This window comes from Caretta caretta, chromosome 1 (assembly GCF_965140235.1).
Source record: "Caretta caretta isolate rCarCar2 chromosome 1, rCarCar1.hap1, whole genome shotgun sequence".
Classification (NCBI taxonomy): Eukaryota; Metazoa; Chordata; order Testudines; family Cheloniidae; genus Caretta; species Caretta caretta.
This window is the reverse complement of record NC_134206.1, coordinates 138,686,924-138,699,011: the sequence shown is the minus strand read 5'-3', so window position 1 is coordinate 138,699,011 and position 12,088 is coordinate 138,686,924. Positions and strand designations below refer to the sequence as shown.

Genomic DNA, 12,088 nt, shown 5'->3' with positions numbered 1-12,088 from the left:
AAGCAGCTAGGGGATGCGTGTGCTGAGGGGATAAGGGAGGGAAGGGGGGGCTGAAATTGGATCAGGAGCCTGAGAGCTGCGTGGGAGCTGAGCTGGGCTTGACAATAAGACTGGGAATATGGGTGGAGAGACTTGGGACTCAGATGCAGAGTATCCAGTGGGAGACTTGCTGGGCAAGACAATCAGAACTGGGATGAAAAAAGTGTGAGGAGGAGACCGGAACAAGGAGCTGGGGTAGAAAAGAGACAGGACTGGAACAAGTTGGAGGGGATGGGACAGAAGGGGTTAAGTTTAGGGGAAACAAACCAAAGGGTCTGTAACCCCTAGAGGACATTCCCTCCTTCATTCCTCCAGGAATGAAATCCAAGATTCTAGAGTCTTGCTATTCTTCACACTCAGCAAATATCTGTGAAATCCACTGGCAAAGTGTCTCATCTCCAGGTAGTGCTGGTCCACATAGGGGAGGACAACTTACTACTGCTATCAGTTACTTTGTTAACTCAAGTGGCAGAGGTCTGTGTGGTACATCTAAAGGTTCCAACCTGCTGATGAACCATTGGGATGTCAATATGGTGCCACTTCTATTTTTTCAGTTTGCTTTTATGAAAACTAAGAAATTACACACAATCCCTTCACCCCATGTTAAAAGAACATAAAGGTTACTAAATCAAGCCCTCAAAAATTAGGAAATGCCAGAATTAAAGTGCCTGTGAAACCTTAATTTGCCTCCCCTTGTGCATATAAAATATGATACATTTTTCAATTACATGATCATATACTACTTTCCCCCACAGGAATTCTGCCTCAGTCAGTGGACAGGATGGATGGTGCTGTGTGGATAATCAGATTTGTGTAGTAAAGACAACTGTTGTCTGTAAGACCCCTGCCTCGTATATACCAGAAGTTGGAAAGTGTGAGGTGAATGAGGCAGGGAACTGCAGGAAGATAAAGTATGGTCTCACACTTAAGGAAGTTGAATGCTGCCCTGAAGAACTTGGATTCTATCTCTGCCTCCACCAAAGAGCTGAGCACTCAGGGCTGCAACTTAAGTAAATGGGAGCTGTGCTTTGAACATATTCAGTGCTAAGTAATACTAAGTATTCTGAAAAATCAGATCATAGATGTCTCAAATTGGGAACCCTGAATTAGTGGATACATTTGATGTTTATCTCTATGCCTCGGCCCTATTTTACAGATGGGGATAATAGGCACTAACCACATAGAGGTGTTGTGAAAAATAAATGAATTAATGTTTGTGAAACACTCTGATACTATAGTGAAGAGCATCATAGAAAAGTCTATCAGGAAATTAATAATTCTGTCATCAGAGCAGGGTTTGAATAGTGTGCAATAAATAAATCGTAAGACCACACCACTGAGGAGACAATGAGGAGAAAGCAAAATAATGAATAGCTAGCTGCTCATTAATTTAGCGTTGCTCATCCTGTGCACTGAATGATGCAGGGGTCTCTGTGGGGGAGGGAAATATAGTCTTTAATTACACGATCACAAACTATTGTAATGTATTCGTACAAGGGTGCTCTTCCCCATGCTGATTAGGCCTCAACAGGAGTATTGTGTCTAGTTCTGAGCACCACATTTCAGGAAAGATGTGGACAAATTGGAGAAAGTCCAGAGAGGAGCAACAAAAATGATTAAAGATCTAGAAAACATAACCTATGAGCCAAGATTGAAAAAAAATGGGTTTAGTCTAGAAAAGAGAAGACTGCCAGGGGACATAACAGTTTTCAAGTACATAAAAGGTTATTATAAGGAGGGGGGAGAAAAAATGTTCTTAATCGCTGAGGACAGGACAAGAAGCAATGGGCTTAAATTCCAGCAAGAGAGATTTAGGTTGGACATTAGGAAAAACTTCTTAACTGTTAGGCTGGTTAAGCACTGGAATAAATTGCCTAGGGAGGTTGTGAAATCTCCATCACTGGAGATTTTTAAGAGCAGGTTGGACAAACACCTGTCAGGGATGGTCTAGATAATACTTAGTCCTGCCATGACTGCAGGGGACTGGACTAGATGACCTCTCAAGGTCCCTTCCAGTCCTATGATTCTATAAATGTAGGTTGCACAAGCAACCTTAATTCTGGCATTTCCTATCTTTTGAGTGCTTGACTTTACAATCTTAATAATGTTATTTTAATGTACTTTGTGCGTGTGTGTAATTATAAAGAATTCAAGCTAAACAAGCACAAGAACAATAACAAAAGTTTCCGCAATCTGGAATAACAAATCTTTCTATAAAATGAACTTTGGCTTTTGCTATTTTTATTAATTAATTTTATTAATTTGGAGCTGGTTACATTCAAAGTAGTAAATTGATTGGAAGTTGTAGTAGAGCCTTAATCTGGTGTAACCAGGAAAAACTGGTGCTTAAATTGAGAGAAATAAGTATTTCACATTCTGCATGGTTCCAAGCAAACAAACAATGTAAAACAAAGCTGGTTGTTAAAAAACAAAAACAAACAATAAGACAACACATGGAATGAGAGAGAGAATACCAAGAGCTATTCTGAAAGAGCAAGGGAATCTTGACCACCTATACTTTAAAGGGCCTATGCCAAGTTATCTCACCTCTGTGGAAATAACTCAAAACATTAAGGAGAGTCAAGAGCCTAAAGCACCTAATAAATCAGGAAAAGAAGAACTACACAAAAGAGAACTTCTAACTATTTGTTTATAACAATCTATAACTGTGTGAGTATTTTTTATTCTCAAAGAAAAAAGTTTTGAACAATTCAAATTTTATACTAAAGTAATAAATAACAGTCTAAGATGATAAAAGCCAGAGATGGAAATGTAAAGTGAAGGAGTCTCTCTCTTTAATATAGTAGGTGCTTAAATTGAATGGCTACAATTAAAAATACCTTGGTAAAAATAGGAATATTTGCATTGTATTGACTGGATATTTTCTTTAAATAAAGTTTTAATACCAGTATTCCTTATTTATGGACCAACATAAAATGCATGCTTATATTTCATTCACAAAATTTCATGTATGCAAGACAAGCTATGTATAACTTATATTTATTAAAAACAACATGTGCAGCAAAAGGAATCAAAAGGGAAAGCTGAGGGAGGTGGAGAGGGAAGATGAATAATTTAGGGAAGTTAAGGTTAGAAATTAAAAGACAAATTAAGAGAGTGACAGTACACAAATATAATCAGAAATTGCTTACTGTTTAGGGACAAGATCAAATCTCATCCTGTTCAGGAGCTCATCTTCTTGTAGCATTACCATAGCGATGGGGTACATCTGGTCAAAGTCAAAGTTAAACTGAACACCTGCTGGTGGGTCACGCAGAAAGTTTCGCCTGTCCTTTGAAGAACATGCTACAGTTATTAACTGACATCAGAGGAATTATATCACGTTTGACATACCAGACCATCTCACATTTCTTTAGCATCACAGCCATGTAACTTTCTGTTAAAGACAAAAGTTTAAATAGGAGGATACATTTTTCCATCTCTGTTTTGGCCCAGAAGTTGCTTCAGGCATGTGACTGGTAACCAGACAAACATCATGCTGTATCTAAATTTTGTATGCATATACACAATGTAGTCTAATTTTTTGATAAGTGATGAAATTACTGAAGGTACAGTAACTCCTCGCTTAATGTTGTAGTTATGTTCCTGAAAAATGCGACTTTAAGTGAAATGATAATAAGCGAATTCAATTTCCCCATAAGAATTAATGTAAATGGGGGGGTTAGGTTCCAGGGAAATTTTTTTTCACCAGACAAAAAAACCTATATATATATATAAAAATAAAATACACACACACACACACACACACAAAGTTTTAAACAAACAATTGAATACTGTACACAGCAATGATGATTGTGAAGCTTGGTTGAGGTGGTGAAGTTAGAGGGTGGAAGAGGGTGGGATATTTCCCAGGGAATGCCTTACTGCTAAATGATGAACCAGCACGCGGCTGAGTCCTCAAGGGTTAAACACGTTGTTGTTAATGTAGCCTCACACTCTACAAGGCAGCACGAATGCAGGGAGGGGAGACAGCATGGCAGACAGACAGACACACACACATACTGTGTGTGTGTGTGAGTGAGTGTGAGTGTGAGATGCGCATTGCCCCTTCAAGTACACTGACACCACACTAAGTACATTGCCTTTAAAAAGAGTAGGACGTTGAGACAGCAGCTGCGGCCAGCTCTCTGTCCTGAGCCCTGTTGTGCCTCCTCCCTGTTCTATATGGAGAATGGGTAAGCAGGGAGCAGGAGTCGGGGGACACCCTGACATTAGTCCCCCTCTTACTCCCTCCCCTGCACAGCAAGCAGGAGGCTCCCGGGAGCAGCTCCAAGGCAGAGGGCAGGAGCAGCACATGGCAGTGGGGGGAGGGACAGCTGTACTGTCAGCATTTGATAGCCTTCTGGGTGGCTGCTGCACAGGTAACTGAGGGGAGCAGGGAGCTGATGGGGGGCTGCAGGTCCACCCTGGTTCCAAGCCCCCACCAGCTAGCTGCAACGGGCTGCTCTTCCTGCAAGCAGTGGACAAAGCAAGCGGCTGCCAAACAATGTTATAAGGGAGCATTGCACAACTTTAAATGAGCATGTTCCCCAATTGATCAGCAATGTAACAACGAAACAACGTTAACTGGGACGACTTGAAGTGAGGAATTACTGAATATGTTTTAATCAAAATAAAAGACAGCTTTAACAACAAACAAGAAACTTACTGCTGATAAGGCCAAGATTTGTTGTTGAATTGTTTCTTCTTCATTGCTATCTACCCAAGGAGGCACTGCTGCTTCTGTCATTAAAGAAGAAAAAATAATTCAAGTTTTATTATATTTAAATACAAAAATATTTATACTAAGACAGAGCAACACACAATGCCAGAAAGACAGCTGAGCCCCTGGGGTCCCTGTGTTGCTGTCACCCAGCTGAAAAATTAAACGGAAACAGGACATCTTTAAAACAAATTGTTTCAGAACTGTGCTCACTTTAGTATATTAGTTTAATTTCTGTTTTTTTTACAACAGATCTCAAGGTATAGCAGATGAGTTATGGGAATGAGTCTGCTTATTAGAGCTGGTCAAAAAAAGAAAACAATTCAGCAAGAATTATTTTCAATCAACATTTTATTACTTCTTCAAAAATGTTCTAGGCCAGGACTACTGCTAATAGCTCGATCAATATAGCACTGTGGTGCATAATTGGCTGAACTGTACAACAGTCCTTTTGATAAAGAATGCTTTCTGTCAGTTTCCCACTGGAAAAAAGTATATTGTACAACCTATTCTCTGTTGAAAATAATTGATGCACAATTATATGACAATATACATTGTAAAATACATGTTATAAGATTAATTTGACAAAAATATTTTAGAAGAGATTTAAAAGATTATAGTTAAAATAGAAATGGTTATGGTTAGCATTCATGAATACAAATTGTGCTGATATACTTTAACAATAGCCCATATTTCTGTTTTTGGAATAATACATAAATGAATCGATTTCCAAACACCCAACCTTCACTTTTTTTTTTTGGGCACCGGGGGGGGGGGGGGGGAAGTGGGAGTGGGGGGGAAGGAATACAAAAAAATTAGATTCACTAAAATAAGAGGGTGTATTTTATAATGCTTAATGCTAATTTATAGATTTACTTTAAAATGTTCAGAGAAGTTCAAAGGGTAGTCCAAAAGCGAGTGTAAGTTTGGGGAGGATACACTGTACTACTCATACATAAAGTAAAGATTAAATCTCTAGATGTGAATATAAATGCATACTTAACATAGTATCTAATAATATTCATTAATAACGGCAAACAGTATGACAAATTTCAGCATGATCCATTTGAAACCATCAACGTATTCAAGGTTAAAAAGAGATCTATGTCAAAATGCAACACACTTTTCTATCCAGCCTAACCAATGACCTAACCAATGCAGGGACAAATTCTGCCTGTCTTACTCGCATAAGCAGACCCAGTGATCACACTCTTTAACAGGCAGCAGGTTTAAAATAAACATAAGGAAGTAATTCATACAATGCACAATCAATCTGTTTAACTTGTTGCCATGGAACATTGTAAACGCCAAAAGCATAACCATATTCAAAAAAGAATTACAGAAGTTCATGAAAGACTTAGCCAAGATGGTCAGGGATGCAACCCCATGCTCTGGGTGTCCTTGAATCTCTGACTGACAGAAACTGTGACTGGCCGACAAGGGATGGCTCACTCAATAATAACACTGTTCTTTTTATTCCCTCTGAAGCATCTGGTACTGACCACTATTAGAAAACAGGATACTGGGCTAGATGGACCACTACTCTAACCTGATATGCATATACTCTAACCCATTCTTATCTAACCATACATAGATGCATAACCCAAGAAGGATTTGGATCACAGATAATTTACAAACCTTAGAGAAAGCAATTTTCCCCAGAACAATAAGTAGAGCACATCCCACAGAGAAACTAATGAAATGCTAGAGTGGCACCCACACCGTATGTTATTCATTCCATCTAGTAACGTGTTTCAGGGCTAGTAGAGAGCTCAAGTGACAGGCAATCAGAATGCCTGCCTCCTCACAAAATATAACAACCTGAGGTTCAAAATATAGTTAAATATGTTTGCTGAATTTAGTAGAAAATGCTGGATTAGCTGTATAGTTAACTTGTTTTAGCTAAGTTTCAACTAGTGATCCCTTATCTCTTCCCAAAAATACACTTACTGAAATCCTGATATACAACTATTGTGCATTATACAAAATTTCCATGGGTCATCTTTTTTTGTCACAAGGATTAGGTTTAATCCTACTGAGACTGAGCTGATCTATGTAGCTTTCATCAAAATTTAGTGAAACGTGTTAGTTATCTTTAGTCAAAGACCTACATTTAATAATAAATATTCAATACCTGACTTTTTTGTGTGCTTTTCTTGAACAAATTTCTCTTGTTCCTTCTGAAAGTCTCCAATAATTGTCTATAAGAAAAGGTAAATTCACTTAAAGAATGAAAAGAAATGGAATATGTTACAGAGTTGTCTAATAACATTCAGAGAGTAAATAATTTGAAATACATTTCAACTTAACATGACATTTTAGTTATACTTGAGGCCGTACTCTTTTGCAAGTTAGCTAAGCAAGAAGACATCATACTAATTGTTCAGCTCCTTACCCCTTAACTGCACCCAAAACTCAGTTTTCTCTTTAAGAGCTGAAACTCGTGTGTATGGTCCTCCAAAGCGATATGCATATTTTACCAACTTTGAAAAATAAATTTCATGAAAGTGTACTGTGCACATGCAATATGTTATTTTCTTATCCACTTAAGTACACACAATGCATAGATTCCCTGAACATCTGCATACTTAAATAAAGTATTTTAAAGTGCTTTAAAAAGTATTACCCATTCAAACACACCCGGATCATATTTTAAAAGAAGAGAGGGGAAATTAAATGCAGGGAATAAAAAAATCAAACACAATGTTGCAGTTAAGATTTTACAAGTCACCAAATTCAAAACGTACGGTTCCCAAAGCAAACACTAGAATTTGGCAGAGAAACTGTGCTTACCTAATATAGAGTCATACTTCCACTCTGTGACATTTAATAATTTTCAGTAATCAAGGAATTATTCAATGTCCTGCATTAAATCTAGATAATCAAGAATTTACTGTATTGTAAATTAATGTTAAAACTGAAAAAAAAAACCCTGAGAAGTCTCATAGTAGAGCTAGGAGCATGATTCATGCTCTGTGAAATGAACCTTACTATGAAAGTCTTAAGGATTTCAATCTATTTAATTTAGTCAAGAGAAAGTTAAGAGGCAACTTGATCACAGTCTCAGTACCAACACAGAGAGAAGATATCCAACCCTAGCGGGCTGTTTAAGTCTACCAGACAAAGGCATAAAAAGTTCTAATGTCAGGAAGCTGAAGTCAGAAAAATATGAACTGCTAATAAGATGCAAATTTTAATATTCAGGTTCTTAACTAATGGAACATATTACCAAGGGATGAGGTAATTTTTCCATCATTTGGAGTCTTTAAATCATGCCTTTCTAAAAGATATGTTCTTGCTCGTTCACCAATATTTGGGCTTGATGCAGATACCAATGGTAGAAATTCTATGGGCTGTGTTATATAGATGGATCACAATGGACCCTTCTGGCCTTAAAATCTATTGGTTTATGAATCTATTAACACCAGTAAATACATAGTACTTCATATGCTCAGTGGGCAAAGTTCTGGATACTGAGAACTAAAACTGGATTTCCTGGTTTTTCTGTGTAAAATTTCAGCCATAATTGGGAATTAATGTAATTTATTTAATGTAGCCTCACAAGAGAATGGCATATTAGGCCTAAGAAACCAGCTTCTGAAACCATCTATGGATAGATAATTTTCTAGGAAAGTTACAATCTACAAAGTTCTGATTCTCAACTCCCAGTGGCATTTAAAAGGCAGGTTGGATAGCTGCCTTCCTTCTTCCCAGTCAATTAAGTTCAAGATTACAGTCAGGTCCCCAGACAGTGATTCTCAGCTAAATTCCCCAAAAGGCCTCCATCCCTCAAAACACTCCAGCCTTGGGGCCAGAGTGAATCTCGCTGACTGTTTGAGGCGTGACTCAATCTTTAAATTAAGGAAGCAAGTAACTTTAGTTGTTTTTAATCTTGAAATGTGAATGCAAAGAAGTATAAGGAGCAGGGAGGGTTATCATAAAAGATGTATGATTTCATTTTTACTGGCAGAGAAGAGGTCAGGGAATTTCATCCTTTAGTCATAACATCTTCAAGTGGGGTAAGAAAGAAATCTAAGGTTTTAAAGGGAAGATTTTTTTTTCAGTGTAATTGTTATCAATAAACCCACCATTAATTACACTGCTTCTTGACGCCATCTCCCCCCAAAATGAAATAATTCACTATTGTATTTCTCAGTCTCTCTCTTCATTTGTATTTTTAGAGTTTTTTCCTCTTCCTCCATCATTCCTTTATTTCTGTAGAATCTGTGTTTTTTCTGAGAGGGTTACACAAGTTCTTTCTGCATCTCTTACTCTCAGTTATCCAGGCCCTGCACCGTATCATACCTCCTTGTGGGCCAGAGTTGGATGCTGCTCTATTAGTGAATCCAGTGGAGAAGCAAGGCATCAGGCTACAATGCGAGACCTTTCTTGCCAACCCAAAACACTACACAGACCAAAGTATGCACTGCTTCAAATCATTCAGAGCAGTACCTTCCTCCTTTTGCTAGTCTCTCCATTTTCCCATTTGAATGCATCTTTTCCCTTTCTAACACCCTTCTTCTCTTACTGCCCACTCCCCAACCCCATACATGCCTGTGCCATTCTTATATATCCTGCTTTCCAGATGATACTTCCAAATACAGTACACATTTTTTTCCTTTTTATTTGAAAAAGTTTTATGACTTTAAGTTCATGAATAGTAAACTATGTCCCAGACAGTTCTCCTGACATACCCAAGGCCTAGCTTAATAGTTACTTTTGCATGCAGTTCTACAGTTACTGAAATTTCCTTCATGGTATCTATGGTATCATCACAAAAGAGTGAATCAATATGTCCAGCATCATAGTGACAACATATTTTTCAAAGGACAGAAACTCACAAGAAGCCATTGGCAGACTACAATTAAAATAAAAACATTTCACAAAATAATTATGGAAGTTGTGTAAGAACACAATCAAGCTTACAGGTACAGTACTGTAAGAAATGCAAGAAAATGGTAGTATTCTCATTTACACTATAACAATACGTTACACAAATGAAATGACAGAAGCACTGAAATAAACAAGAGATATGAATGGAAGCCTGTACTTCTCATGCCCAAAAGACAAGATACAGCAATAGAAAACATATTATAAAATTCTCATCATAGACAGTAATAAATAAAGAAAAACTCTAGTTAAAAATTTCAGAACAACCCTTGCATACACAGATCAGAGGATAATTTAAAAGAAAATCCTAAATCATATAAATGTCAGAAAACAGACACAGATATTCATGCCACCTGAAGTTTATGATCACAGAAAGGCTTGAAAAACAGATAAGAGATTATGGTGTATATTTTCCTATGTTGTAATCAGAGTCTATTTTCTTTGTTTCCTTCCATTGTTTTCTCCACCCTCTTCTATAGTTCCTGTCCCTTTGTTACTCTGTTACTACAAAGAGTTCACCACATACACCCACTTATATGCAACTATTCACAAAACTCAATCTCACTTACCCTTTTTCCCAGGATTTGAAAAGTTTACCAGATGAATAATAATATAGGTTGGGCTGGTATCACAGCCTATTATTAAGGCTGCCCAACACTGTTTCAGTTGCTTATAATGTTGCCAAAATGTAGTCGTTCAGACTGTAATTTTCATGATGGGTGTCTATCCCAGATTCAATTTTTGTGGAAAATTTCAACCGATATGGTCTAGCCATTTCCAACAATAAGGTTAAGGAAAAATATATTGTTGTGCCCTTGTTAAAAAATTCTGACAACCTTTTCTTTGAAAAGTTCTAGGGTCTTCGTGCTTTGGAACAGGGACTTAAAATTGGGCATTGGGTGGCCGTTGTGTCAGGGATGTACCTTTCGCCATCCGTCCGAAAAGCTACTCAAATTTGGCCAACTTATAAACCTCTGAAAAATCTTAGTTTGCACATGCTCAAAAGAGATTTACATTATAGCTTCTTAATTCCCCAAAGATTCTATCTGCACTGAGCTGGACTTTTCCTGAAATTGCAGCTCTGAGCTGCTAAGGACCATGCCAGATCCAGGAACCTGAACTGAAAACAAGAAGTCCATTTGTTCTGTGCTCTCAATGATACACACACATACATATACACACACACACTGCCCAAGTAGTGTGGAGGAGGAAGCAGCCCAATTCAAATGCAGAGGGGACAAGAACCAGACATCCAGAGAAGGAAAAGGGAACAGATTGAGACAAGGAGTCTGGGGAAGCAGAGGGAAGACAGAAACTGAGATTGGGGGCAGCTGAAAGGAAGGATGAGGGGAGACAGCTCTGATGCAAAGCTGGGACGCAAGTGGAGAACTAGAATTGGCTGGACAAAGACAGGTACAAGGAGCTGGGACACAGACTGGATGAGAAGCCCAGGGAGGGAGATTGTAGCTGGGAGACAACTAGAGGGCGGGTTATGGGAGAAAGATTGGATGATGAGCTGGTAGGGGGTTGGAACTGGTTGGGCTAGGATACTGGCGACAAGGAGCCAGGAGGATGAGGCTAGGACTTGTTGGGCAAGAAGATTGGAATGAGAAACCTGAGGAGCAGAGACTGGGATTGGCTAGGTGAGGAGACTGGGACAGGGATGAAATGCCAAGGGTGGAGAAAAGACAGGACTGGAACACAAACAGGATGGAGGTGATGCGACAGTAGGTATCAGGGCTGCGGGAATGGGCAGAAGAGTGTGCCTCCTGAACCTGGAGCAGAACCAAAGATTGGAGTCTCACCATTCCCTCTGGAGACAGCAAATATCTATAAAACCCACTAGAAAAATGTCCCATCCCATTCCCTTGTAATGCACAGAGAACAACACCTACTATTGCTATCAGCTACTCTGTTAGCTCAAATAGAAGAGGTCTATGTGGTGGATCTAGAGCAGGGGTTGGCAACATTTCCGAAGTGGTGTGCTGAGTCTTCATTTATTCACTTTAATTTAAGGTTTCGCGTGCCAGTAATACATTTTTAACATTTTTCAGAAGGTCTCTCTCTACAAGTCTATACATTATATAACTAAACTATTGTTGTATGTAAAGTAAACAAGGTTTTCAAAATGTTTAAGAAGCTTCATTTAAAATTAAATTAAAATGTTGATCTTATGCCGCCGGCCTGCTCAGCCGGCTGCCAGCCTGGGGTTCCGTTCACCTAAGTCGGCAGCAGGCTGAGCGGGGCCTGTGGACAGGACCCTGGCTGGCAAGGGGCTGGCGGCCAGAACCCCAGACCGGCAGCAGGCTGAGCAGGACTGGCAGCTGGGACCCCAGACTGGCAGGGCGCTGAGCGGCTCAGCCTGCTGCCACTCAGCCTGCTGCCAGTCTGGGATCCCGGCCCTCCCCACATAGAGTGGGTACCTACCTTCTCCCT

At 39.0% G+C, this 12,088-nt stretch overlaps 1 protein-coding gene across 1 annotated transcript in view; it reads right to left on the bottom strand.

Annotated features, from left to right (window-relative positions):
* Positions 1-12,088, bottom strand: part of SYAP1 (synapse associated protein 1) — a 35,040-nt gene that overhangs the window by 16,359 nt on the left and 6,593 nt on the right. The window contains exons 3-5 of the mRNA XM_048861828.2: positions 6,897-6,963; positions 4,709-4,782; positions 3,192-3,331 (exon numbers count right to left, since the gene is read on the bottom strand). Of these exons, the coding sequence (XP_048717785.2) occupies positions 3,192-3,331; positions 4,709-4,782; positions 6,897-6,963 (281 nt within the window). The remainder of the gene's footprint in view (positions 1-3,191; positions 3,332-4,708; positions 4,783-6,896; positions 6,964-12,088) is intronic.